Here is a 26,802-nt window from a genome sequence, read left to right on the forward strand (position 1 = left end):
ATTGCGGAAGCGACTCACAGTTTATACCTGGCCATTTAATCTATATCCGGTATGTGGCTTTCAGGAAAATAGGAATCAGAATTTAGAACAGTTTTTCGTCTCAGAGCTGATTGCTTGAAAATTAACTGCAATGTAATTGTTGCAAGCCTTGAGGTACGATTGTAGCTGCTAAAGGTACGAGTCACATGTTCCTTTGTACGATATCCGGTCTGTACAAGAACGTTTGGAGCGTTAAAATTTTACAAATCCGACTCGAACAAAGGCACTCGTCCACTAAAAGGAACTAAGGTAGGCACATATCATCGTTCGGTTATGACTCGTTTGTTTAATCTTTCAGTATGCCTTGAAGCATAATTCAATACGAAACGACGTCAGGAAAGATTGCGGCGAAAGTGTAAAGCATAACAATGCGTTATATGTGCACTCCCACATGCGCCATTGGGGTCATCATTATGGACGCCATTTTTTACGCTGGGGATGGAGCCAATTTCTGGATGAAATCTGTTAAAAACCAGTTTTGATTCAAAATGATTGTGATGTAATTGGTTCGTAGCTGTATTACTGTTTGCCCTGTTACTTAGTACCTAGCGTTCACTTATGCTTTTCCTGCTGTGATCAATAGTTTTGATGTAAACAGAATCATTCAACTCGTCAGCACCTGTCAGCCTGTTAGAAACAACAACAACAACGCCATGTTGTCAACCGCGCGGCGTATGTTCACTAGAGAGTAATAAAATGCCTTAATTTGCAAATATTTTGATGGTGAATTGGATGAGGAAAAACTTAACACCTACATACCTCAAACCTTTACTTGTACAATATTGCTTTCGCTCATGCTGGCTTCCTCTCCGGCCGTACTTAGGAAGGTCTGGCAACAGCCTGCCGATTGTAGAGGGTTTTGGTTTCCTCCCACCAGGATGCTGGCTGCCATCGTATAAGGGAAATATTCCTGAATACGGCGTAATGCCCCAATCAAATAAATAAACATTGTTTTATAGTTGTAGTGACAACTAGAGCAAGCTGGAAATATCCCAAAGGATTTTATTCCTACACTATTGTCACTCTTTAAAAAAGTTGTGTCCAAGGACAAAAAAAGCTGTAAATATTTCTATTTGATGTTGGCTCAAAACCCCCAATGTGCGCTATGTTTTGAATTTGAACTTTCACCAATTACAGGAAAGGTGTGTGCTGGCTGTTAGAAAGATGAACTGTTCACAATGAAATCAACAAATTCTAGAGTACCATGTATTTGGCGGCAATGAAAAAAGGCAAAACATAGATAAATTGACAACGAGAATTTACCTAGGAAGAAATTTTCGAACAGGCAGCAGGTACCTTGTGGAGAGTTGGCAACATGCATTTAGCATGGCGAACATTGAGTCGTCGTGTTTTAAAAAGTTTAAACCGCTTGGATTGCTGTTGAAATATTGTTTATTGATGCTGACTCAAGGAATCAGTGCATACAAGATCTAAGATTGGGTCTGAGCTGTTATTTTTAGTGACATTGTCCAGGTGGAAGTCTGTATGGGGGGATTTTTCTGAATTTTGTTTTACAGACCTTACGTTGGACAGCAGGGCGTCATTAATTCCCTTGAAGGATACTGTTTGCATCACAGTGCACATTACAAAATACCTGAAGATGGGCGTCTCACTGGAGAGAGTGCAGTTCAAATTTGCCTCGATTGTTGGAGAGCTCTGCAGTGAACCAGATGTTCTCTCCCAGTTCGCAGTGTGGTTAGACCTCAGGCTGGCAGAGTACAAGTTAAAAGGGGCCATATCATTGGGTGAGTTGGATGGATGGACAATATCTTAACATTTCTGAGCGGTATAGTTTGTTACTAATTTAGTATTTTGATAGGTACATTATGTAGTGCAAGTGGTAGTTGTACGTGGGTTTCCCCCGGGCTCTGCATATAGTGTATTTATTTGCATTAAAAATTTATTTTAATGTAAATAAATACATCGTTAAAGAAGGTAGGATAAGGCCTAAATCTCTTATCTGATTTTATGTATGTAAATATAATTGACATGTACATGCTGTGGACAAATTAATAAGACTAGAAAACAAGGCGATATATATGAGCTGATATTTTTATGTGGCTTAGCTTCAAGTTGCATGTACTATGTAAGAATATAAGTGTTTTTATTTTCTGATTTTATTTTTTTTTTTCTGTGTGTTCAGATTGTTCTGGAGAAGAGCCAGATCCAACTTGGCTGAAGGGATTAAGCAAACAGAAGACCCCACTCAGAGTGAACAGTCAGACCGACAGACGGGCACAAGGTCATAGCCCGGCTGCTTACAGAAGCCCATCATTACACAGACCAGCTCACTCATCCTCAGATTCAGACATTCCCCTCTCACAATCTCACTCTGTGCCCAGCGGAGAGCTGGCTGAGCGACTTTCACCAGATATTGTTGTTGTTAAAGAGGAACCCCAGGACATTTTTCCCATTGCTCTTCACGAAAACGCCAGCGGTGTGACGAGCACTGGCCACAAACGTTCAGCAGCAGAATCATCTCTTGGAAGCCATTGGTCCAAATCCTCCTCACCATCACAATCCAAAATGAGGCGATTATCATCTAAAGAATCCAGCTCGAATCAAAGTTTAATGACAGTTATCGGTGATTATAGTGCTAATGACCATGATGTACAGGAGAGTGACACCATGGGAGACAACTCACTCAGTGGTCCCAGCTCAAGTGGCCATAATATGTCGGCTCCATTGAGCAAATCTGCAGACTATTCAGCTGACCAATCCACAGACTTAAGCGACTCCGCTCTGTCAAATGATCAGTTCCTACAAGAAATGAGGTGGTCAGGTCATTCTAGCTCAACAGGTGGAGAGACAGGCCCTTCAAACAGCAATGGTAGGTTCATTGTTTTTTTGTTTACATTTATATCACATGTGAGCTGAGCCTGGGAATGATATTGCCTTCTCAGAGAAAGTGGCTAGATCGGTCAGATTTATATTTTTCGTGCTGGCTAATGAAAAAGAGTAGTTAACACTGACAGAAGAACACAAATAATCCATCAAATGCCCAACAGTCTATAAAAGTAGGTTTTTTTTTTTTTTTGTTTTTTGGAAGGTTGCTTGGGTTACTCAGAATGAACATATTTTTAATGCTGATGGCCTCAGCAGTATTGAAACACATATAGGAGGAATGTATATGTTTGTTTTATTTTCTGCCAAAACGTTTTGCCAGTGGACCCCAAATAGAAAATGCACCAAGTCTTTGAGAGATGTCTGTCATTTGTTGAAGCTTTCTCATGGATAATTACAGATTCTCCGATTATAATTACACATTTGCACACAATGGCAATAACTTGCACCAGAATAGTTTGTCAACATGGCAACTTTATACTGTCATGTTCCTCACTGTCAGTTTGTGGGATGAATATTTTGAATACCAAGGCTAGTAACTCTGAGTCAGTAGTCATGGTTATCTTCCCTTGCTTGAAAATGTTTATTCAATGAACTTTCAAGTGCTTCACACTGTATATTAGGTGTTGAAAATGGCTTTAAAATATAGGCTGTATCACGTGTCAACATTCAGCACGATGGTTAATGAGGTAGATGAACAGCATAGATCATTGTCAAAACCGCCGTTAGTGAAAAACAGTGGGAGGGGAGAGACTAATTCAGTGCGTTAGAGTCTACACCTGTCGTGTTGCTATGCAAAAATTTGATTCACCTCAGACGTCTCTCACTCTGCTGATGGATACATGCGTCAAGGAGCATTGCAATCGTAAGATATATGTAGCGAATATGCCCAATAAATGTAAAAATAATTTTGGTAAAGGTCCCAAAATTTCATCCCATGACTTACATTGCACAATTTGCAAGAATTTGAGAGATCTTTTGATGTTACAAAGGTGTTTTTAGGTTTGTTTGATAGCTACATGTAGGGTGATATCCCACTGGAAATATGCACCAGTAAGAGTTGTAATATTTTATGACAACTATTGGCATCTCAAAAGGCAATATTTTTGAGGTGAAATTGTGGGCCCTTCTATTTATTTTCAACTAAACCTATGCAACAACGATAAATACCAAACAACTGGTCCCAAATACCCAGCATACAACAAAGTAACCTCTTTGTTATTAGCTTAGACACTCAACATTTACAATCACAATTGAACAGGCCCATATTTATCTTTTTAGCAGTTTTTTCTTTCTTGTTTCCCAGAAAAGTGAACATGCATTGGTGTAATATCAAACCATTCTTGTCACCAGTGTAGTGCCAGAGTAAACAGTATCGTCCTATCCCAGGCTCGGCCATGTGTAAATGTAGGCCATGTTGGCCATGGGCCAGTTGTTCACAAGTATATTACGATACCTGTAGAAACCCGGTTTAATATTTCATGCTTAGATTTAGTCCGATTTTGAAATCAAGGTGTCTCATTTACGATTTTTCTGATTTTGTCAGATTCAAATGTTTCACTGACACTTGAAGAGGCCCTGAGCTAAAGTTATGTGTGAACTAAATTTCCACTTGCCCTGCATAATACAGTGAGACTGATAGTAACCTTTAAAGTGCTTATCCAGGTGCAAGAGAAACTGGGCGTATGCTTTAATCTTGTGTCCTGTGGAATATACATGAAGCAAATGTCATCATTCGAAACTTGTAAATGTTAAAGTACACCATTTGATTTTATGTGTACATTATTTTCATTTAGAACTGAAAATCTTCTCAAACAGCAAATCTGTATTTCCAAGCAATTTGCCCGATGTTCAGAAAGAAATATTCCTTGTGTGACGTTGAGAGAACGAATGTAATTTTCCTAGAAAGAGGTGAAAAGTTTTTGAAAGTGGGCTGTGTTGTCTGGCTATACAACCACGGAGCTTGACGTCACCTGGTCATGGCATGCTTGGTGTACGGTCAGGAGGAAGGAAATGAAGTTAGTAATGGGAAGTCTCGCATAAGAACATTTTATACACTTTTGAACAACTGGCCCCGGTTTGTGTGAATGTACTCTATTGAATTCCTCATCTTTTGTTGTTTTGCATATTGACATGCACGTTATTATTTAGTTATCTTTATACATTTGTTAGAAGACCATTTTGCTGTACATGTATAATCATAGGTTTGGCCAGACTTTGAAATTAGTGTGGCACATTTGCAAATTTTCTAATTTCCCCCCAAATGTCTCCCATGTTTATTTCCTCAGAGTAAAGTGTCTCAGAGACATTGAGACACATCAAAGCTTACATGCACATGTATGTGTGTGAATAGGCGTTTGAATTTGTTCAGATAAGTTTTGTAATTATTAGATATTAGCTCAACGGACATATCTGATTTGTACGAGGTTGAAGCATTTAATGTTTTGTCAGGTTAATTATATAATTTAAAAATTAATGAAATACTTTATTTAGGTTACGATTATATTTTAGGCTCATCATCCTTTTTAAGTTGTGAACTACATATATATGTAGCTTAAGTCTGGATGAAATCTCGTGGGTTTAAGGTCAAGAACTTTACCGACAGTATGTGAATGTATTACTTAAAACGTTTGTTTGTGATCTGTCCCAACCATGCCTACGTGGGGTTTATGTGTCATTTTACTGTTACTTTGTACTCAGTCAACATCCTTGTATTTAAAGAAAAGAATACATTTAGACAAACTATACCTTAATGGAAGAGCCATACAAACTGTGTGGAACTCTATTTTTTATTTTTTTATTAATTTTTTAAAGTTTTTGTAAGAAAGCAAACCGGTTTTAAACATCGTCATTTTCTACAAAATCCACTGATCCGAGGCACATTGATAGCCCCGCCATGTTTTAGGCTTGTCCAGTGAAAAGCTTCATTACTTCCTCTTGAATGTTCAATGCGACCTCACAGTCCTTAAGGTTTTACTAATGCCATGGTCCGCTTCGGGACCGGTAGATCCAGGATCAATCCTTGATCGAGTCACACCTAAGACTTTAAAAGAGGAAGTTGTAACTTCCTCGCTTGGCGTTCAGCATGAAGGGGATAGTGCAAGGACTGGTTGACCCGTATCAGTATAATGGCTCGGGCGGGGCGGCTTACTTGCCTTCGGTAAGTCGTCTCAGTGAAGCAGCACTAAATAAAAGAGCGGTGGAAATCCGTCCTGCTACAAGGAGGCACATTACACGTACATGCACCCTAAAGATTCCTTCGTCGCAATATGACTGAAAAATTGTTGAGTACGACGTTAAACCCCAAGCACTCACTCACTAATGCCATGTGATCAACATGCATTTCCAGTCTTCGCTAAATACATATGTATATCGTGATAATCGTGGATTTTAGGGTCTGTGAAAGCCAAACCTAGAAATTAAGAGTTTGAGATGTGCCAGAGGGCCACATCATGTCAACATGCATGGCTGTTGTCTATCAAACTGTGTCTGGAATGCCATGCCTTGAGGCGCTGCTAGGCAAAGCCAAGCAGGAGGACATATTTGTAATGTGTTCAAATGGCGGCGTAAAGGAGATTTCTAGGCCTTTGATATTCAGCTATTAAATACTCAAACAACAAGTGTTGCTGACAGAAAATTTATATATTTTATGTAACTGTAAGTATAGCTCTTTCAATTAAGGTATAGGTTGTATAAATGTGTTCTTTTCGTTAAAGCTTGGTACAGTTTCCACAATGTCTTTTAGTCAATTTTGGCCCAAATTAAAAGGATATGTTTGACCCTGACCTTTGTTTGGCGATCTGAGGGGACCGGACTTCATTCTTTCCTATTACTTTTACCTTAAAATGATAAAAGTAGTGTGTCCATGTATAATGTGGACTTAAGAGTGGTTAAATTGCTATTCCCATAGTACGGTAGCACATGTATATATAGTTGACATTTCCATATTGGTTAGTTTCCAATGATAAGGTTATGTACATGTATATACATGTACTGTGCAGTAGATATCCCTTGTGTGTTTCCTTTTATTTTACAGTTATTTAACTTTGTTTTTTTTTTAATTGAAAAAAATTGGAAAAACAAAATGTGTTCCCAGCTAGTGAGCCCACTCTACTGCTGGGTGGATAGATACAGCATCGTGATTATAGGCCTGTGTATTTTAACTTGGGAGAAGGTGCTCCAAGAGATGAACAAAATCCCCAAAATGGAAATCTTGTATTACTTTGAAAACAAACGAATGTACACATCATGGCGTTCTCTTTCATTGAGCTACATGTTGAAGATCACTTCAAATGTTCATTAGATGACAAACTAATGACATGATTTTCCTCGACATGGATTTACCTGGACCTGTGCATTAAATAACAAACGGATTTACACATCATGATTTTCACTTTATTGATTTATATGCGGAAGAGAAATGTACATTAGATGACAAACTGGTGTTTCCTGTGTGGTTTTAATCACAATTCCTGGAGTCAGAGGTGTTAAAAGTTGGTGGGAATGCTAACTGTGAAAGCCTCATTGTTAGAGAAACGTGTACTTTTATTATTTTTTGGTTTTTGTACACTGACCTGTCAGGCAAAATGTCCCACCACAATATGAACATAGCAATTATCACTCGTGTGTACAGATAAGTTGTACAGATTTGATAAGACTGTGGACTGTTTGGTTACACATTGAACTTCTCCATCATGGTTAGGGTGACGTAATAATTTGATATAAAATTCAGATGTACATGTAGAAAAGGCCTTTACACTATGATATTTCACATGTGTAACTAAATACAAAAGGCAAGTCGTGTATCGGCGTATGTATGATACAATAATTTCCTAAGAGTATAACGACTCCCGTATTTCACCTGTAAAGCCATGGCCACGCATGTACATGTGAAGATATGGCTATGCGTTGTGAATCACAATCACTCTAATTATGCAGTACTTCTAGAGGCTCAGGAGGCCAAATGTTTGCTTTCTGTATGGTATCTTGGCACAAGGATCAAGGTGCAGTTGAATTACATTTTGTTCGCCACTTTCAAGAGGACAGAAATCTTTCGATCTTGTTTGAAAAGTTGAAGAACTCAAGAATAGAATTCTGCTTTAAGTCTCTGAAAATTAATGCAAGAATGATTTTTTTGAGATCCTAATTACATATGGAAAGCCCATGTATGGTAGAGAGAAGAATTGTTAAATCCACCGGACATGTACAGTGTGTACTCAGTCAAGCCTGTATGCCGTCATTAAAGCCAAAATGATGACGTAAGCGAAGTGTCCGTTCCAAATCACAGTTTAGGTCATCAACTGGTAATACTGTATCCATGGTCATATTCCCCAAATCCAGTTTCAGTATTAACATCTACAGTATCTACCAGTGTTTGTGCTATTGACCAGCATTCCAGACATTCTGTTCAGCTTGGACTTTATTTTTCTTGGCAGTTTTGCCAGGGATTGCAAACCAGCGGACCTTTGCACAAGCCGTCCAGAGTGGTGAGATGCTGAAAGATGTGGAGTCGAGGCGACAAGAAAACCAGATAAGGAAACTGCGGATCAGCAGTGAACGGCTGGCGTTGATTCCTCGACAGACTGTCACGAGCATGGCGGCGTCGGTTGGGACGTTTGAGCGCTGGTTGTGGAGTAACTATAAGCATGAGACAAGGACGATCACAGATATACCGCCCGTGGAACTGGACGAGTACCTGGCAGAGTTCATGCTGAAAGTAGTGACCCCGAGTGGGGCAGACTACAAACCCAGATCTTTTGCCATGTTGCGATCATGTCTAGGACGATATTTGAAGGAGACAAATTACCCGGAAACGATCCTGATATCGCCGTTGTTCGTGAAATCACGAGAGGCATATTTCACGAGAAAACGCGACATTGAGTACAGAGAATCATTAGCATTGATGTCAGAACAGAAAGGGAGGGAGACGTGTTGAAAAAAAATCTGGGTTGCAAGTAACATTTGCGGATTGTACACTTTGTAACAGTTTATTCAATCTTCTCTTGATCGTTAAACGGAAATGCCAACTGTCCGGGGGAGGGGGAAGCATTTCAACTCTGGTTAAACATGTTCAATATCTCCATCGCTCAGGATATCCACGAAAATTTGCAAACCTTATCATTTTTTTTTTATATTTTCAGTTAACACGGCTTTGCACATGTGTATCCTTTCCTAATTGTCGCATGTGGGTATTAATCATTGTCAGCGTCTTAGCAAACCTAGCCAAACGTTTCGGCTTGGTCTCGGCACCAGCATATAGATGTACATAGTTCATGTTTGATGTTTTGTGGTCTAAAGGAGTAATTTCTGAACTTATACATCTGTGTTTGCAATATGTACAGATATCATTTAATATCGGTCTCAAGGCCTATTCACACAGGCACACAAACTGAATGGTGACTGCATTGAAAGCATATAGCTTGTTATGTTTTGTAAAATCTAACCCCCATATTAGCACGTTTTTGAGCGCTGATAAGTTTACCAGTAGTTGCAATCTTCCCGTGAATAGTCGTGGGGGAGAAAGGAGAGCGGGGCTATCATCTCCTGTAAGCATGGATTAGATTCGAATAAATACAAGATAAATCAATGCCGTTAAAATATTCTTGGCAGGAATAATGCCTCTTACTCGGAAGACACTTTGATCGGTTGTTGCATTGTGCATATCTATCATTTTATTGCGGAAAGGATTTTCTTTGTTTCAAGGCTTCAAGACTTGCCGAGGTTATTTTAATGGAACTGTATATGGTAAGACAGGAATGATATAATAGTAAGAAAAACTTTTTTTTAGTGAACAATCGTTATTCGCATTTTTCCTTCCGCAGTCGTAGAAATTAAGAAAGTGCTGATAAGCTCCATGTAGGTTGGACAAATGAATTGCCAAGAGTGGACGTTCATTACCAGTTATGTCCTCATCTCCAAAGAACTTTCGTACATTGTCTAGGACAACATGTGTAAACTGAAGAGCTGATCTCACTTGTCTGGTTTGTCGACTGTTGTTTTTAGACATGCGGTTTTAGAATTCCAGTGCAGAACACGCCTGGCCAAACCTTCAAAGCTATTCTTGCAAAGTCATGGATATCAGAGCTGTGGATATAATGAAATGAAGTGTGGGACCACTGTTTTACGACACAAATTGCGCCTGAGGAAACTTTGGTGACAAGGTATAGCGAAAAGATACGTCACCTGGCATAGTAAATGCGTTTGGGCGAAGTATTGGGTGTATGTAAAACCGGCTTCACGTGGAATTCGGGCACAGACGAACAGGGATCTACAACAGCGACATACATATACTGTTCTCGTAGTCTTGGTAACTACCAACACTCTCACTAAAATAACTATAGTTTAAAGCAGTGTGATTTTTGATTAGCAAGTGCTTATTCTCTTGTCGAAATCTGGAAGTGTATAGATGTAAAGCTATGCTCTTGTTATAGGTTTAGTATTCTCTTACAAGTGCAAATCTAGAGGAGTGTAGATGTGAGGCTGACCTCTGGTTTTTCGTTGCCAGTGCCGGGCCTGGAAACATTGCCAGAGGAGGGTGACGGGGTCAGTGACTGGCTGGCCGGCCACCGCGGGCCGCAGGACAACATCTACAAGACGCGCAAATCACGTATCCTCAACGCCGAGCGCATGCCGAGACAGACGGTGACAAATATGATATCTGGTGCAGGAACCTTTGAGCGGTGGCTCTGGAGCCAGAACGGCGGGTCAAGAGAGAGCATCGCAGACATCCCACCTCAACAACTTGACCTGTATCTGGCTGACTTTTACTCCACCATTACCCGTTCTCCTGGGGTAGATTACAAAGTGGAGTCTTTCCAGGCCCTGAAAGGGAACATCAATCGCTACCTGCAGGCTGCTAACTATCCCGAGTGCCCCAAGTCATCGCAGATGTTTGCCAAGAGCAGGGATGCTTACCACTATCGTAGAAAAAGACTAGCGGCAAGCCAGAGCTGTCGCAATCCTCACACATTCAGGCCATCAAACGTGACAAATATCTTAAGTGCTACGCCTCCTGACCAACCTCTATGACAGTAAGGTACTCGTAGTTCAGTTGTTTAGAACATCCTCTCGAATTAACATGAACGAAGTGCATGCTGTTTGCTGGGATATTCGGAATTGTCAGGTCAAGAGAAATGATCTTCAACAAGTGTGGAAGCTGCACCACATGTTTCAAATGCCCCGGTTTTGTACGTCAATTGCGGGGCTTTAGCTGTCGTCCGGTTGTCCGGTATTTCGGTTGGATACTAGGATTAGCTCTAGATCATTTCCTATTGCCTTGTGAACATGGTGTATTATTTCAAGCGTGACATTACTTTGCTTGAGTTGGTAATCGTTGTGCATCACTCTGTGATGTACAACAGTAGACGTTGTACATTTGGAGAAAGCAGCCAGCCATTAATTACAATAATAGCTTATATCACAATCTGGATATTTTGTTCCTTTTTTGGTTACATGTACTCTGGTAAACAGCTGTGATGGATCCGTTGTCACGAAGGTTCCGAAGATCAGGAAATTGCTGAAGTCGATAGTTTATGCTTTAGCCAAATTAACTTGAAGTCCCTTGAAACCGGGCGTTAATCTTCACCAGGTTTACTTGATCTGCGAAACAATTACATGTTGCTGTGTTTTGATCATATCGCTTTGTATTCGTTTCTTTAAAAAAGCGACGCTGGTCACGGATAAATTGATTATGTGCATTTGCTAGCTTGTTTAGAATCTCAAAATTAGTTTCCTCCATGCCACACTTGCCACTGCCTGTACTTGTAGCAGACCATAATCAACAGTTGACTCACTGGAGCGTTAATTGGTGGTATTCACTAGATATATGTGTGCTCCGTGGGCTCATCGATGAATCGGACTATACTGACTGTGCGCTGTACCATTGGGAAACGTTGGTGTGGGCGTCGACGTTCAATTCCACCAAAATGCAAAAAAAAAAAAAAAATAGATAAATCAACAAATCAGTTAAAAAAATAAAAAGCTGACAGTGCAAGTGAATTTAATATTCCGGTGAAAACGGGAAAGGGCGATGAATAATGGAATCTGTTTTGTATGGGTTTTGGGTACGTATATGCTAAGCATTTCCATTCACCCGTTTAGTGGAAATCTGCATGTGCCTTAAAGGACACATGTGACGGACGTGTTGACGTCATGTTTAACTTAATTCCCTTTCCATGGAATGAAGAACGTGTAGAATAATGGAAAACACACAGATAAAAACATTGAATGCATGTTTAAATATAGTTAAATATCCCAATCATGAAAATATCATGAACAGTTAGAATTAAACCCTGACTGAGGTAAATTGACAAGAGGCTGTATTTCACGGGTTAAGTGTGGCCATTTGCCAGCTATCGCACTGTTTTCGCTGCTCTCTGATAGAGAGGTCTTACTCTCTGTGCTGTACGTCTTCAATTATATTCTATTCCGGCATAATGAAAGGCCATCGGTTGCAGTCAAAGCATAACTGAGATACATATTTATTTATCGACCACTGATATTCTAGCATGATACACGATTTGAATACCGATTTCACTCATTCGCCAGGAACATGCTTTGCGTCTTTCCTACATCCCTTTGTATGATTCCGCCCTAGTTTCGTATATCACATGTATGTGCTTTTGTAGTTCTTTAGTAATTTGTGTTTAACGTCGTTTTTGGAATTGGCGTTGCGATTATTGACCCGAAACGCCTTCATTGGTTGACGGCTGATATACGAATGCCTGTTTCGACGCATGGATTCTATGTCTTTATTATGTATGTTTGATAGTGAATCATCAAACTGTTCTACGGGAATAATGGAATATACCCATGTTCAGATCTGAGACCTGAATTGTCAGATTTGATCATGAAAAGTCATGAGTGTTTATTTTGAAATAGCAGCGGTAAGCTTGTAGAAACATACCCGGACCGTGATAAAGCACCTTCGTACGGACTCCTGATTATTTGTAATAGGAGAGCGTTTTTCTTTTCCGCCATGTCCACAGCTAACTCTCGGTATTTCTCGTTGCCAGTGTCGAGTGTGGAACCTATCAAGGGAAGAGCCGAGAGTTGCGTGGACTACAATGTTGTGCTAGTGCATTCTTCTCCAGGGGACCATGCGCGGAGGAAGTCTCGGATTGTCAGCGCGGACAGGCTTCCCAAGCAGACCCTCAGTAATATGCTGTCCGGAGCAGGGACGTTTGAGAGATGGTTGTGGAACCAGCCGGGCACTGAACGTCAAAATATTGTGGATATGTCCCCTGACCAGCTGGATCAGTACCTCGCGGACTTTTTCACTACCGTCACCAGAACCCCAGGACTTGACTACAAGGTCGAGTCTTTCCAGGCCCTCAAGGTCAATATAGACCGGTACTTCAAGGAGGCCCACTATCCGGAGTCCCTGAAGACTTCACCGCTGTTCGCGCGAAGTCGAGCGGCATACTCGCGCCGCAGACGGCATCTTGCACTCAGTCAGTCAAACCAGGCTGCTCTACACTACTCTGTCAGCATGCCGCCAGGACTAGGACAGGTTAACGTTTTACTAGGGCCACAAGGAACTGACAATCTGAATTGAAGTTAGGTGTTGTAATAATGTGTGGCGGTTCGTGGTGAAGCGCTCATGGACGTTCTGGATTAAAGTCAGATGGTTGCGGAGCCCCAAGGGAGTTTGAATGGGTGAATGTGTGAAAGGGTTATACAGAGGAACAAGGACGCACAACTCACACGGACAGCAACGTGAATAGCTCAGTTTGCTGGATCTACAATTAGAGGTAGCCATATGCATCTGGCATAGAGGCTCTGTTAAACAAGGAAAGACAAAACTAGACCGAAATGTCCATATGTATCGAATAAGTAGCCAGTACAAAGTTTAGAAAGGATACGTTTTTATTGATTTTTTTTTTTTGATTTATTTATTTTTTTGATGGCTGTCGTCTGACTGAAAAATTGACGTTATACATACATATACATATTTTTGTGAGGGTGTATAACGGAACTAACGCAGTCCAAAGTGTACAGTGTAAAAGCGCACTCTGCGAAGATCGAAAGGCAGCCATCTTATCAATTTTAACCAATTAGCTGCGAGTTATTTCTATAACGCCAGGACGCATCTGTTTTCACTTACGTCGCCTGAACTCGGCTTTGCCTTTCGCAAAAAGATGAGATTGCCGTGACATGATGTTCGGGATGGCTATGGTCCTGTAGGAGTTCCTGATTAAAGCCCAGTTGATAGTTATTAAGCGAGTCAGGGAAAGGGCCTTTTAAGTCTATTGACATCCCTCTTCCTAAATTCCTCAGGTTATATTAAATGCATTTGCTGTCTTTTCTATCACTCAATAAGGACTGTTCACGCCTACATAACATTGATCAGCGCCTTTGTGTCAGACGCCGGGATCCGTGTATTAAGAAAAGACTTACAGAATTGAGAGTAAAAGCAGAGTAAATAACACTCCTCATAGCACAGTAAAGTGCAAAAATGAATGTAGTGATGTTATTTGTAACCTATTAGACGTCACTGGTCCAAAGCCTTGCGGCGCAAGGACCGACGAGTCTCCCACCAATGCGGTCACTGTGAGTTCAAGTCCGGCTTATGCTGGCCTCCTCCCGCCGGACGTGTGAAAGTCTACCAGCTGCCAGCTGTGGTCGTGGATTTCTTCGGGGCTCTGATCAGTTTCTTCCCACCATGACGCTGGCCGCAGTCGTATAAATGAAATATTGTTGAATACGGCGTAAAACACCAGTCAAATAAATACAACTCATGAATTAAGTAATGTTCACCTTCTCTGCGCTAAACTATTTGCTCCGTAGATAAATGAGAGCATTTAAACTTGTGAATCTAAGTGAGCTGCTATGACATAAATGTAACGTGTGATGTGAATAGGCGGGTCTTCAGAATCTATCTCCAGTAATGTTTAGTTATTTTTGTCATCTCTGTATCTTTGGGGCGCCTCCGAACATGTTTGGTTACTTTGTTCCACTTTCATACTTTAATAGACTTCACTTCATTTATCTCGTACATATAATTATTGTGTCTCATTATGAGTGAACAGTACATTTATTTGATTTATTTATTTATTTATTTATTTGATTGGTGTTTTACGCCGTATTCAAAAATATTTCACTTATACCATGGCGGGCAGCATTTTCGTGAGAGGAAACCGGGCAGAGCCCGAGGGAAACCGCAGGTTGCTCTCAGACCTACCCACGTACGGCCGGAGAGGAAGCAAGCATGAAGTCACAGCGACCACATAGGTGATAGGCTCCTGGACCAATACGCTGCGCTAGCGCACTACAGTACAGTTCATTTAGCGTCACTGGAAACCCTCATCTCCGTTGGTTCTACATGGCAATACACATTAACTCCTAATGCTTAGAGCGCCCGATACGAAGATGAAAACGTGTACCAAAGATTTTAAAATGGTACTTCTTCCTGCCTCGAGTGCCCCTCAGCAGTGAGAGGTAAGAGCAAGGAAACAGGAATGGTTGACCCAGTATCAGTATAACTTGACCGGGTTGGGTATCATGTTTGACGTCTTGGGCATGATATATCATTGCATGGCGGCAGCACTTCGGCCCTGTCACTCAGATTAATCAGGAATGGCTTTGCACAATCGGCGCAAGCTGCGCCTTTTATGCTGATGAAGTTTGTTAGGTACCTGTAGAAAACCAATGTGGATTATAGTGCACCCTGGTTTCCTCCACTCGCGAGCATAACCACAGGCCTTCGTATCCAAACAATAAGCCCAGTTGGTTAAGTTCTTGTAGAATAGCGACGAGTTACACTGGTCCCTCTGGTTTTCTCCACTCGTGAGAATAACCGCAGGCCTTCGTATCTACCCAGCAAGCCAGGTTGGTTAGGTACCTGTAGAAGAGCGATGTGTCACCGGTCCGTCTGGTTTCCTTCCTCCGCGAGTATAACATTCTTTGCGGCAGGGAAGCATATGTATTCATGAATGGGATGTTCCACACCAGTTAAATATTATCACTCGCTTGTGTGTTTCTGAGATTATTGACTCGGACGAATGTTTCAATTTTCTGTTTTACGGCCCTTGATTTCTGTGCTCAGTTTACTTTCAGAAACGTTTTTAGATTTGCTCTCAACGTTCTTTTGACATTGGTAATTAGATTTGTCCTCATTGATGCCTTGGACGTTTTTACCCGAGAGGTAACTGGCGTCATGCATTACGATGCTGCGCACAATCTGTACCAAAATACACCGTCGTTTTGGCTAATAATTTTATAGTTTTACTCATTGTATCAATATAATAATGATTAATACACTATTTTAAAATCAAGCAAGGTGTTTTACGTGCACATCATTTATGCCCATTTGTCGAAGAACGGATCATTTAGGATTTTGCTGGATTTTCCATTGACAGTATCAGGGATGACTGCCAGCCCAGGACCAGGGAGTTGGACCTTTGCTGAGCCGTTTTCCCCACAGCCAGAAACTAAAGCCGTGAGAGAGAGTAGAAAACTAAAGATCCGTAACCTGGCCAGTCTTCCCAAATCGGTGGTTGTCAACCTAGCGGTATGCGCTGGAATCTTCGAACGTTGGCTATGGTCTACACTCGATTTCGCCTCGCAACCTGCCGTGGAGTCTTTAGATCCGGACACTCTGAACTCGTACCTTGTGGAATTTTTCAAGTCTATCAAGCAGCCTGATGGGATGGAGTACAAACGACGCTCCCTTAGAAACCTGAGGAATAATCTGGATCGATACTTGCGCGAGGTCGGTTACAAACACTCTATTGTCGCATCGCCAATGTTCCTCAGCAGTCAGCTGGTGTATAGAGAACGATTGAAAACTCTTTTGTGATGCACACCTTCAGAGATTTTGTGTTTGACGTATAGGGTTTTGACACTCGTCAAAGTCATAAGCCAATTGATGTTTCGGATCATTACTGTATCATACAGTATTACGGTATTATTCCCGTGTGTAGAGTGCTAGAAATCTATCTGCTAAATTCAGAATCAAATGGACATTGATGCCCGTCTCATATGTTGGGAAATAGACGCGAACAACGTGCAGTAATTATTTGATTGTGTCTGCCAGCCCCTTCTTAGATCATATGCACTCAGGCTTCAGAACACGCCCGCTTCTAAGCCTATGTAAATATGTAATTTTTCTCTGAGGGAGCAACTTTCTGTTGAACAGTCACCGACTATAACATCGAAATTTATGTATTAGTCGGCATTTAGTGACCATAACGGGATTCTCGGGATTCGACACTGCATGAAACAAGGATCAGTGGTATCGGGTTACGCAACATACACCAAGACGAATGTGTTAAAATCTGTCCCCCCAAAAGTGAAGAAAATCATGTAAAAACGGCAGAGACCGTTGACATAAATACCCCATAGGTGTGTATGTCTGACGTCGTGTCTTATTGTTGCGTGTCGTGTTTAATGTACATGTTTTATGACATCATACCGCTGAGCTCAGGTAACGTCATGTTTCTTTTTCCAAGTCACATGAATGTGCCCTCTGGCGTTTGGGTATAAAATTCCACAAATGTAAAAAAAACAAACAAAAAAACTGCGAATTAATATTTTTATCACTGTGGTAAACTCCTATAGTTCGATGTTTTGCATAATTCGTGAAAGCAAATCTAACAAGTAACATACTCGAACGGTTTGATTTGTAGGAAAAAATATGCATGATATATTATTCTGGGAGGTAAACGTACCTACCGGTGTGTTGCGTGACCCTCTATGCTGTTTGAAAGGTCATGTCTATTTAATATGTATATTTGCACACGGCTAGCAGTTAAATGCAGGGTAGTATAAGCATCAGTGTATCCCTTGTCAGTGTGTATTTGTTTTTGTTTTTTTTCGAACCAAATGGGTGTACATTCGGATACGATTTCCTTCACACATCATTATAAAACAGCAATAAACACTGCCATGAACGGTGATCGATGTGCTTTTGTTGAAACGAACAGGCAACAGAAAGTTTCTGTGCTATCAGGAAATACCGGTGATAGCAAAAGAGGCCGAAGAGCCGATCGATGTAGTTAAGGTTTTTATTTCCTCACTAATTTTTATCGACCTTTTTTTGCCTTAAAATGGCAAAACGATCACTCTTAACACGTCGATGTGCATGGAGTTATTTTTTTGCGCTAGCTTTTCTACGTGTAGTGGTAAATCCTTTTTTTTCTGTACACCGCATATTTCTCACTACAGCCAAATCCCGTGTTGTTTTGAACTCCTGTCACTAAATGAGTCAATAACTAAGGTTGAAGCTGATTGGACAATGGACAATATTTATGATGGAAAGCTTCATGGCTTTGAAGAGTTAATGTGGCTCAGTAAATCATGTCGAACATCGCTAACTTGATTAATCGAAGATGAATTATTGTATGTATGCCATCATCAGTGAGCAGTATTCAGTTAACCAAGTTGTCATCTTGTATTGATTATCAACTGGCATCTCAGCGTCTCTGAAAACCGTCATCTCCATTCGTTATACTTGACAACACATTCCTCTCTTATACGTATTAACGCCTAGTCATTAGAGGTTTCGGCACGAAATCGGGATACGCGGGGTCAAACCCGCGATGGGTCATAACAAAAGCTTTAAAATGATACTTGTTGCGGCCTTGCTTGTCCCTTAGCAGTGAGAGGTTAGGGTAATGAAACATGACTGGCTGATCCGGTGTCAGTATAATGTTACCGGGTGGGATATCATGTCTGACGCCTTCGGCATGATAGCTCATTGCGTTGCGGCAGCATTTCATTCACTTAGTTGAGTCAAGAATTACTTTCTGGAATCGGCCCGAGCTGTGCTTTTTATAGTGATAACTCTAGTTACACGTCTTATGGCGATGGGTTCCACCGGTCTCTCCGGTTTCCTCTGGTCAATCTGGTTTCCTCCACTCGTGAGCATAAACACAGCCTTTCGTATCAGTCCAAATAGCCCGGTTGGTGGTTAGGTAACTGTAAAATAGCGATGGGTTACACCGGAACCTCTGGTTTCCTCCACACGTGAGCATAACCACAGGCCTTCGCATCCATCCAGCTAGCCGCGTTTTTTAGTTACCCGTGGAATACAGATGAGTTACATCGGGTCCTTTGGTTTCCTCCACTCGTGAGCATAACCACGGGCCTTCGTATCCACCCAACACGCTCGATTGGTTAGTTACCTGTAGAATAGCGGTAGTCACATGTACACCGGTCCGTCTGGTTTCCTTCATCCGTGAGCATAAAATTGTTTGTGGCAGGGAAGCATAGGAAGTCATAAATGGGATGCTCCACACCAGTTAAACAAATATTATCAGTGTGTTTCTGACATCGTTGGACATTCAGTTTTCTATATTGGGGCACTTAATTTGTGTGCTTAATTTACATTCAGAATTCTTTGTAGATTTGTTCTCAGCGTTCTTGGACATAGCTAAGCAGATTTGTGCTAATTGATGTCTGGGAAATGTTTACCCCAGAGGTAATTAATTCACTGGTTCATCTTTCATTGATCACTCGTACAAGAAACCGGCGTCATGTATATGGATGTCGGTCAGGATCTGTACCAAAACATACCGCCTCTTTGCCTAACAACTGGACACTTTTGTTGCATATAATCAATGGTGTATATTAGAATCAAGATAGGTGTTTTAAGTGCCCATAATTTATGCACATTTGTCGTCGGAGGGATCATTCATGATTTTCATGAATTTTCCATTAACAGTATCAGAGATGTCTTCCAACCCAAGGCCGAGAGGTTGGACCATTGGTGAGCCGATTTTCTCACAACTAGAAACTAAGGCAGTGAGAGAGAATAGAAAACATAAGCTCCGTAACGTGACCAGTTTTCCCAAGTCGGTGGTTGTCAACCTGACGGTATCCGCTGGAGTCGTTGAACGCTGGCTGTGGTCTACACTCGATTTCGCCTCGCAGCTTGCTGTGGAGACTTTAGATCCGGACACTCTTGAACTCGTGCGTTGTGGATTTCTTCAAGACCATCAAACAACCTGATGGGATGGAGTCGGTCTTTGAAAACCCTGAGGAATAACCTGAGTCGATACTTGAGGGGGGTCGGTTACAAGCACTCCATTGTCGCATCGCTGCTGTTCCGTAGCAGTCAGCTGGTGTACAGAGAACGACTGAAAACTCTCCCGCAGGGCTTGCCTTGAAATAAGTTGAGAACGATCGTTCATGTTACAGGAAGGTTACACCATGACAATTTTCTCAGAACGATTATTCGCTGAAGACAAACGACAAATCTACAGAAAAATAAAATATTAAATACCATGATTGACTAAATCTGTGGAAGATTTGGGCTGTGCAATGTTTCGACAATTTATTTCCCGCTCTAGTTGCAATTGTCTTTGAAATCGAAAGTGTCGTAAATCAAAATCTCGATGATTGAGAACTCTGTCTTTAAAAGTTGATGCATCGCGCAACTGTCGTGATGTACTCCAACTGGACTCGTGAGGCAAAGAAAGGAAGATTGAAAACCACAGTATAAAATGAAGTTATCTACGTGTTTCGCGGACATTCATCTAGCAATAAATAAAACTTCCCGCTTTTCGAACCTTCCTCTGGGTCAAAGTCTTTTATGAAGTCCAAAACCGCTTTTTTTTGAAAACTAGAATACCATTGACGTGATTCTCTTCTAGCGCATGGTCAAGTGCAGCTCCTGCTGGCTTCCTCTCCAATCGTACGTCAGAAGATCTGATGGCCGTGGGTTTCTCCTGGGCTCCGTCTGGTTTCCTTCCACCATAATGCTGGCCACCGCCATATAAGTGAAATATTCTTGAGTACAGCGTAAAACACCAATCAAGTAAATAAATAAATCTAACACATGGTCAGTCAACTAGTTTAACGTTAGCTTGTTTACTGCCTTGCACTCGGGGTATATATGCTAGAAAATAACCGCGAACAACCTGCAATAATAATCTGTTTCTGCTAACCCCTTCGCACACTGTATACACCCAGGCTTCTAATACCCACACTTCTAAACATGTGCAGGTATGTAATTTTCCTCAGAGGAAGCACTTCTCTGCTGAGCAGTCATAGACTAAAACATGGAAATCCATATATTAAGCGACGTTTAGTAAATATATATTGTGAGTGAGTTAGAGAGGGAAAGAGTTTAGTAAACTTGCAGTCAAATCACTGTACGCAAGAACGCTTCCTTTCACATGTCAAATAGAAATAATTTAACCAAAGGAAGAAAGTTTGCTGCTATTTCAATTTTCACTTTGATACCGTTTTCAAGGCGATAAGGTAATTGTTCTGGCAATCCGTTGTGTCTGATGTTGAGTCGGGAGACCCGGGATCAAACCTGGGTCGGGTCATACCAAATACTTTTTTTAAAAAATTGTACTATCTGCTACCTCGCTCGGCTCAGCACTGGGAGGTTAGAGCAGTTACACAGAACTGGCTGACCTAGTGTTAGTGTAATGGGTGGAGTTTCATGTCTGGTTAGGCGTAATACTTCACTCGCACTGCCACAAGAAGACACAGTATATATACGCACACATAATGACTCTTCGTCGTCATTTGGCTGAAACGTTGTTAAGTACAACTTTCTAGCTACATGTCCTCCCTTTTGGTTTCCAGGTTGACTGCCTGAACATTGATCTGGTTACTTAACGTAATATCCTGTCAGCAGATGATACCGTGCTTCACAGTGTGTGCATGGGGTAAAATATTGTCCTTCTGGCTGATAGTGTGGTGTCGTTACTCGTGTTGATGAATGGAGTTATTTGGGTTGGTGCGGGGTATTTTACTCACATGTGATTTATGCATTTTGATAGTAGCACGTTTTCTATCAGTCCATTCGCCATAATTATTCAAACAAAAGTAAACGTTGCGCTGTTTATTATCGTTTTCCTTCATTGCTGATGAACTTTCGTTGTTGTCTTTGGACAAAACTTTTCTTTTTGCTTGATTGTATCGTTCAAAGAATACTTCATGCAAGAAGAAAACGAACCTTTAAACCGTAACAATGATTGGTGCTGCCATCTATTTTTTGGCCTGTTCGTACACGTTGCGTGTCAGATTGTGATTTTATTCGAAAAATCTCATCGGAATTTGCTTAGCTGATTATTAGAAATATAGCCAGTGTCGCGGTATTGCATGAATTGGGAATTGGAACCCGATGAGAAAAGTCAGCCAGTGTCAGAATACACATCTAACGGAGTAGACTGTGCCAGACTAGACTGTGCTTATTTTTAATCATGATGAGGATGTCGAAGGAAATTCACTCGTTAATTCCCCGCAGCATTTGTGAGGACTCGTGCCCGATCAGTTATTGAGCTTTGGGTTTTCCTTTCACAGTATCAGCGAAGTCTCCAAGCCCATCACCCGGAAGTAGGACCATTGCGGTGATTGGTGAGCGAGATTATGTTTTATCGGCACCAGAGGGTGTTGCAGAGGTGTACAGAGGGACGAGAAGAGAAGCCGAAACTCGCAAACTTAAGCTCCGTAACGTGGCCAGTCTTCCCAAGTCCGTGGTGAACAACCTGGTAGTATGTGCTGGAGTCTTTGAACGTTGGCTATGGTGTAAACTCGGTTTCGCCTCACAACCTGCCGTGGAAACGTTAGATTCGGACACTCTGAACTCGTATCTTGTGGATTTCTTCAAGTCGATCAAGCAGCCGGACGGGATGGAGTACAAACGACGCTCCCTTAAGAACCTGAGAGGAAATCTGGACAGATATTTGCGAGAGGTCGGTTACGAACATTCCATCATATCCTCACCCCTGTTCCTCAACAGTCAACTGGTGTACAGAGAACGGTTGAAGACTCTCCTGTGAAGCACGCCTTCAGAGCACGCTAGCCTGCTGTGTTGCACATAAATTTGTTATCGTGATCTAAGTCAGTTGGGGATTTCTCTTCAACCTGTCTCCCATTACGGTAGTAAAGTGTGGAAGTACAGGTAGCTATCGGGATCTGTCCGGTGCATTCATAGTTAATGTGTTCAGTGATGGCGTGGGTTGGAAACGGTAAAGTGCTTTAGTGTGCCCTGACGTTTCTGTGGACAAATACCTAGCATTGATGATTCCATTACCTTAAGCGTAGTATGTTTTGCCAGTCCAGAATTGCTCATTTCATGTATATCGAGGATCAATCGTGGCTGCTGTGAAATTTTCTCGATGGTAGATCGTCTTGCAGCTTACACATGCAAGCACTGTAAGGACGAATCAAGGGAATGATTCCCTGTCAAATTTGTGTTCGTATCGTGAGGTCAAAATAGAGATCCATTTGGACATCTTTTTAAATTCCTCGAATATTACAAGCATAGTTACCAAACAACAAATCTCCCTTTTTAACGGTTGGGTTGATTTACCACGACCTGGCATTTTATTGTTTCATTATAGAAGTGAATCAACGTAGGCATATTTTTTCGAAATGGAGCGATGACTGAAATGTTGCATGTGTGAACTGTGTACTTTACGCGAAGTATTTCTCCGTAAAACGAATTTTAAGTCTTTGTATGTGACAACGATACCCAAAAGTTTATGGTTTGAGCGAAATTTTGTTCATTTTGTTTCGTATTTTTTTTCTCAGTACTGTGGCATTTGGCTGGCAGAGATTTACTCTTTGGAACCTTAACGTAGCATGTCCAATTTGCGATTTCATTTTGGTAAGGAAAAGGTTTACGACAGAATTATATAGTGGGACTTAATTATGTTGCTGTTATATGGACTGGTTGAACCAAACACACGTTTCTCAGTTTTCTCCATGTATAAATGTTACTACATTCACCCTCATATAGGTTATCATTCAAAACATATACACCTAACCACGATCTGTTCATAGCAGAAAAGAAGTGTCCTTGGCTGCCAGTACGATACATTTGCTTTATTTTGACAAATATTCAAATTTGACAAATATTCATATTCCAGACACCTAAATATTCAAATGAACCAAATTCCAGATTCATTGAAAGGTCTTCTTATTGTCCTTTTGTACAGGATATTTCCTTTTGCTTGATTAATATTATGCAAAAATTATTCAAGCATCAATGAAACGAAATGTTCTATCAATAGTAGTGATCGGCGGTCTTCTGTTGTTACAGTTGCTATTTTTATTGCCCGTTAGAGCACTACATGTGTTATGGTTGATTTCAACGAAGTTTGCTTTAAGAATTGGTGTCCAGATTGGTTATTTCTTCATAATTAGCTAAATGTTGTTAAATTGGGTGTAAAAAAAAACTATTGGCAAAAAAGTAGAGTAATCTGAGTAATATGTCATGAAAACCACTAGATACTGAGGCTGGATTTATGCAGTTTTTTCCCGCCAACAGTCGGTAGTCTCCGCCAAATAATGCCGTACAAGTCCAACCTTTAGGTTCAGTGCTTCGCGATTGAGTTCAGTGCTAAAAGGCCACACAAGTGACAGCAAACATATCGTATTTCTCCACGAAATGGGTTGTGGCTGGTAGGGGTTGAAATCAGAATTCTGACGGACAGCTAAATTTTAACAGCAGGGAGGAAAAATAAGGCTTTGAATCTATGTATATAAACTCTGGTGATAGGGCTTTGTTTGTTTGTGTGCAAAACAAAGCGGGACTCCATTCGTCAAGAGTTTTTTCAACATCGGTATGCCGCTAAAGTCAAAGAAAAGTAGATACAACCACTTGATGGCTTCCAGTGAATAACGCTTTGATAAACGCTATCCCAGTGGCTGCCTCTCCTGTACACTAACGAGTGAGCTTCTAACAAATTGTTCAACAACGTAATAGTCGGTTGACACCTCCCGCAATCCTAGCGGTTTCTGACCGGCTATAGAGGACGATTAAAACCGAAAACAATCCAGAAATAATCGTTAATCAAGAATTAATGACTCGTGTTGAAATACTGGTTGTTGATTAAAATTACTCATCAAAGGTCGTAAAACAAGTGACATCTCTTCAAATACTGCTCAGGATATATATTTATTTATTTGAATTGTGTTTTACGCCGTAATCAAGAATATTTCACTTATACGACGGCGGCCAGCATTATGATGGGAGGAAACCGGGCAGAGCCCGGGGGAAATCCACAACCATCCGCAGGTTGCTGTCAGAGCTGCCCATTTTGTTCATCTAGGACATCGCCCGCTGAGCTTTACCGGGCGGGCGGCTGGAGATCGGTTAGGATAGTAAATCTGGTTTGGCGGGAATTATTAGGTTTCTCAGAGGCCTTCCTGGTAACATACGGTCAAATGGGTTATAATCTTTATGCTATGGACCGGAAGTTATATGTTGCCACTAATCATTTAACAGTTAAGCGTGGAAAATACTAACCAGTGTGGTCATATCCACACAAGTAATTGTTTATGCTTATTATCATTAATGAAGAAAATACTTCGGATGACGCTTGAACATTTTCGAGGACTGCTGTCGTTATTGAGCTCTGGATTTTCCATTGACAGTATCAGAGACGCCGTCCAGCCAAGGATCCGGAACTTGGACCATTGGTGGGCCTAGTCATGTTCTTTCGCCACAAGGAGGCGGGAGAGAAGCTTACAGAGGAACAAAGGGAGAAAGAGAGGCACGCAAACTCAAGATCCGTAACCTGGCCAGCCTCCCCAAGTCGGTGGTTGTCAACCTGGTGGTATGCGCTGGAATCTTTGAACGCTGGCTGTGGTCTACACTTGAGTTCGCTTCACAGCCTGCCGTGGAGACCTTGGACCCTGACACTCTGAACTCATACCTTGTGGATTTCTTTGGATCGATTAAACGGCCTGACGGGACTGATTACAAGCGACGCTCACTTGAAAACCTCCGATGTAATCTGGACAGGTATCTGCGAGAGATCGGTTACGAACACTCCATCATAGCATCTCCGCTGTTCCTCGACAGTCAGCTGGTGTACAGAGAACGACTGAAAACTCTACTGTGATGTACGTCATCAGAGTCTTCTGCATCTGCTTTGCTTCTTGTGCATTAAGTCCTGACAGTCATCCAAGTCGTAAATCATTATTGTTCCTCACAACTCTGATAAAATTTCTATGGTTTAGTGTGCTGTAGATGTCGAGGTTTTTCGCTGAATTCCCAACTAAGTGTTCAATGGTGCTAGTGTCAGTTATAAATGTATCCTTCTAAATTGACCTGTCCATCTGCTGGTTCTTTTCTTTTTTTTTCAGAGAGCCAGTTTACATGCGTATATACATTTTAAGAGGCTTCTAAAGCACGATATTTCTTTAACCCCTTAAACATATACCGCATCATGCCTCAGATTAAGCAGAGCTATGCATGCTGACGAAGCAGAGTGTCAGATCCTTGACACTCCATCTACTTTAATCTACTTACAAGAGAACTGTACTCGTAAAATTTAACAAACGTAGGGTGAAGGCAATTCATGGAATATCCTTGACTCACCCGAGGTTTTAAAGTGGTAACAAGAGGTAACGCTGTATGAGATCGCCACATACGCTACAAAACGAGACATGTACATGCGATGTGCACAGCCCTTCCTTGTATTACTGTCAAAGTAAAGATGATTATAAACGATGATTGGAGCTGTTTTTTTTTTGTTGTTGACATGAAACAGTTGTTTTCTATATATTATTACAAGACACTGTCTCTTGCAACTGTGTGTTTCGCCGAGGGGGTATTAATGTATTGCACGATAGTTTTAATTGTGAAATGTGGTCAGCGAACGCGAGAACACCTCTCCTGACTTTTCTTTCTACATGACAAATAGTGAGCATTTAACGATTATATTTGTCGATGTACGTTTTGCCCGTCGGAGGTGCAGATCACATGTGTCTACGATCAGATATGGCTTCCAAGTGCATATTTACTATGAGACCTTTTCTGTCTATTGTCTATGTTGCATCATATGTGCTATGCGCACGATGAAAAGAAAAGGTGAGCTTATTGTCGTATATATGACGATAAGGTGATATGAAAACCATATAGTTGCCATGAACTTTATGCAAATAACATCTTTTCCCCTGTAGGAATCATGTGATTTCAGAAAAACTTGAACGGTTTATTGCTTATTT

General features: G+C 41.2%; 1 protein-coding gene across 6 annotated transcripts; it reads left to right on the forward strand.

The window, feature by feature from the left end:
• The first annotated feature begins 213 nt into the window (after positions 1-213).
• LOC135463662 (uncharacterized) lies at positions 214-26,536 on the forward strand. 6 transcript variants are annotated; one of them, XM_064741036.1, is made up of 4 exons: positions 214-288; positions 1,557-1,784; positions 2,183-2,869; positions 25,225-26,536. In XM_064741036.1, the coding sequence occupies exons 2-4, from the start codon at positions 1,640-1,642 to the stop codon at positions 25,692-25,694; spliced, it is 1,302 nt and encodes a 433-aa protein (XP_064597106.1). In that variant the 5' UTR covers positions 214-288; positions 1,557-1,639; the 3' UTR covers positions 25,695-26,536. The 6 variants fall into 6 exon arrangements, with proteins under 6 accessions (XP_064597106.1, XP_064597105.1, XP_064597107.1 ...); XM_064741035.1 differs by lacking the exon at positions 25,225-26,536 and adding an exon at positions 22,144-22,637; XM_064741037.1 differs by lacking the exon at positions 25,225-26,536 and adding an exon at positions 16,242-17,069.
• The last annotated feature ends 266 nt before the right edge of the window (positions 26,537-26,802 follow it).

This window comes from Liolophura sinensis, chromosome 3 (assembly GCF_032854445.1).
Source record: "Liolophura sinensis isolate JHLJ2023 chromosome 3, CUHK_Ljap_v2, whole genome shotgun sequence".
Classification (NCBI taxonomy): domain Eukaryota; kingdom Metazoa; phylum Mollusca; class Polyplacophora; order Chitonida; family Chitonidae; genus Liolophura; species Liolophura sinensis.

What these genes read in the sequence shown, in the direction of transcription:
- LOC135463662 (XM_064741032.1), top strand. Translation starts at nt 1,640, where the DNA reads ATGGGCGTCTCACTGGAGAGAGTGCAGTTCAAATTTGCCTCGATTGTT. An exon ending in AAAAGGGGCCATATCATTGG is followed by an intron (nt 1,785 to 2,182) that starts GTGAGTTGGATG and finishes CTGTGTGTTCAG; the next exon opens with ATTGTTCTGGAGAAGAGCCA. An exon ending in AGGCCCTTCAAACAGCAATG is followed by an intron (nt 2,870 to 12,896) that starts GTAGGTTCATTG and finishes TCTCGTTGCCAG; the next exon opens with TGTCGAGTGTGGAACCTATC.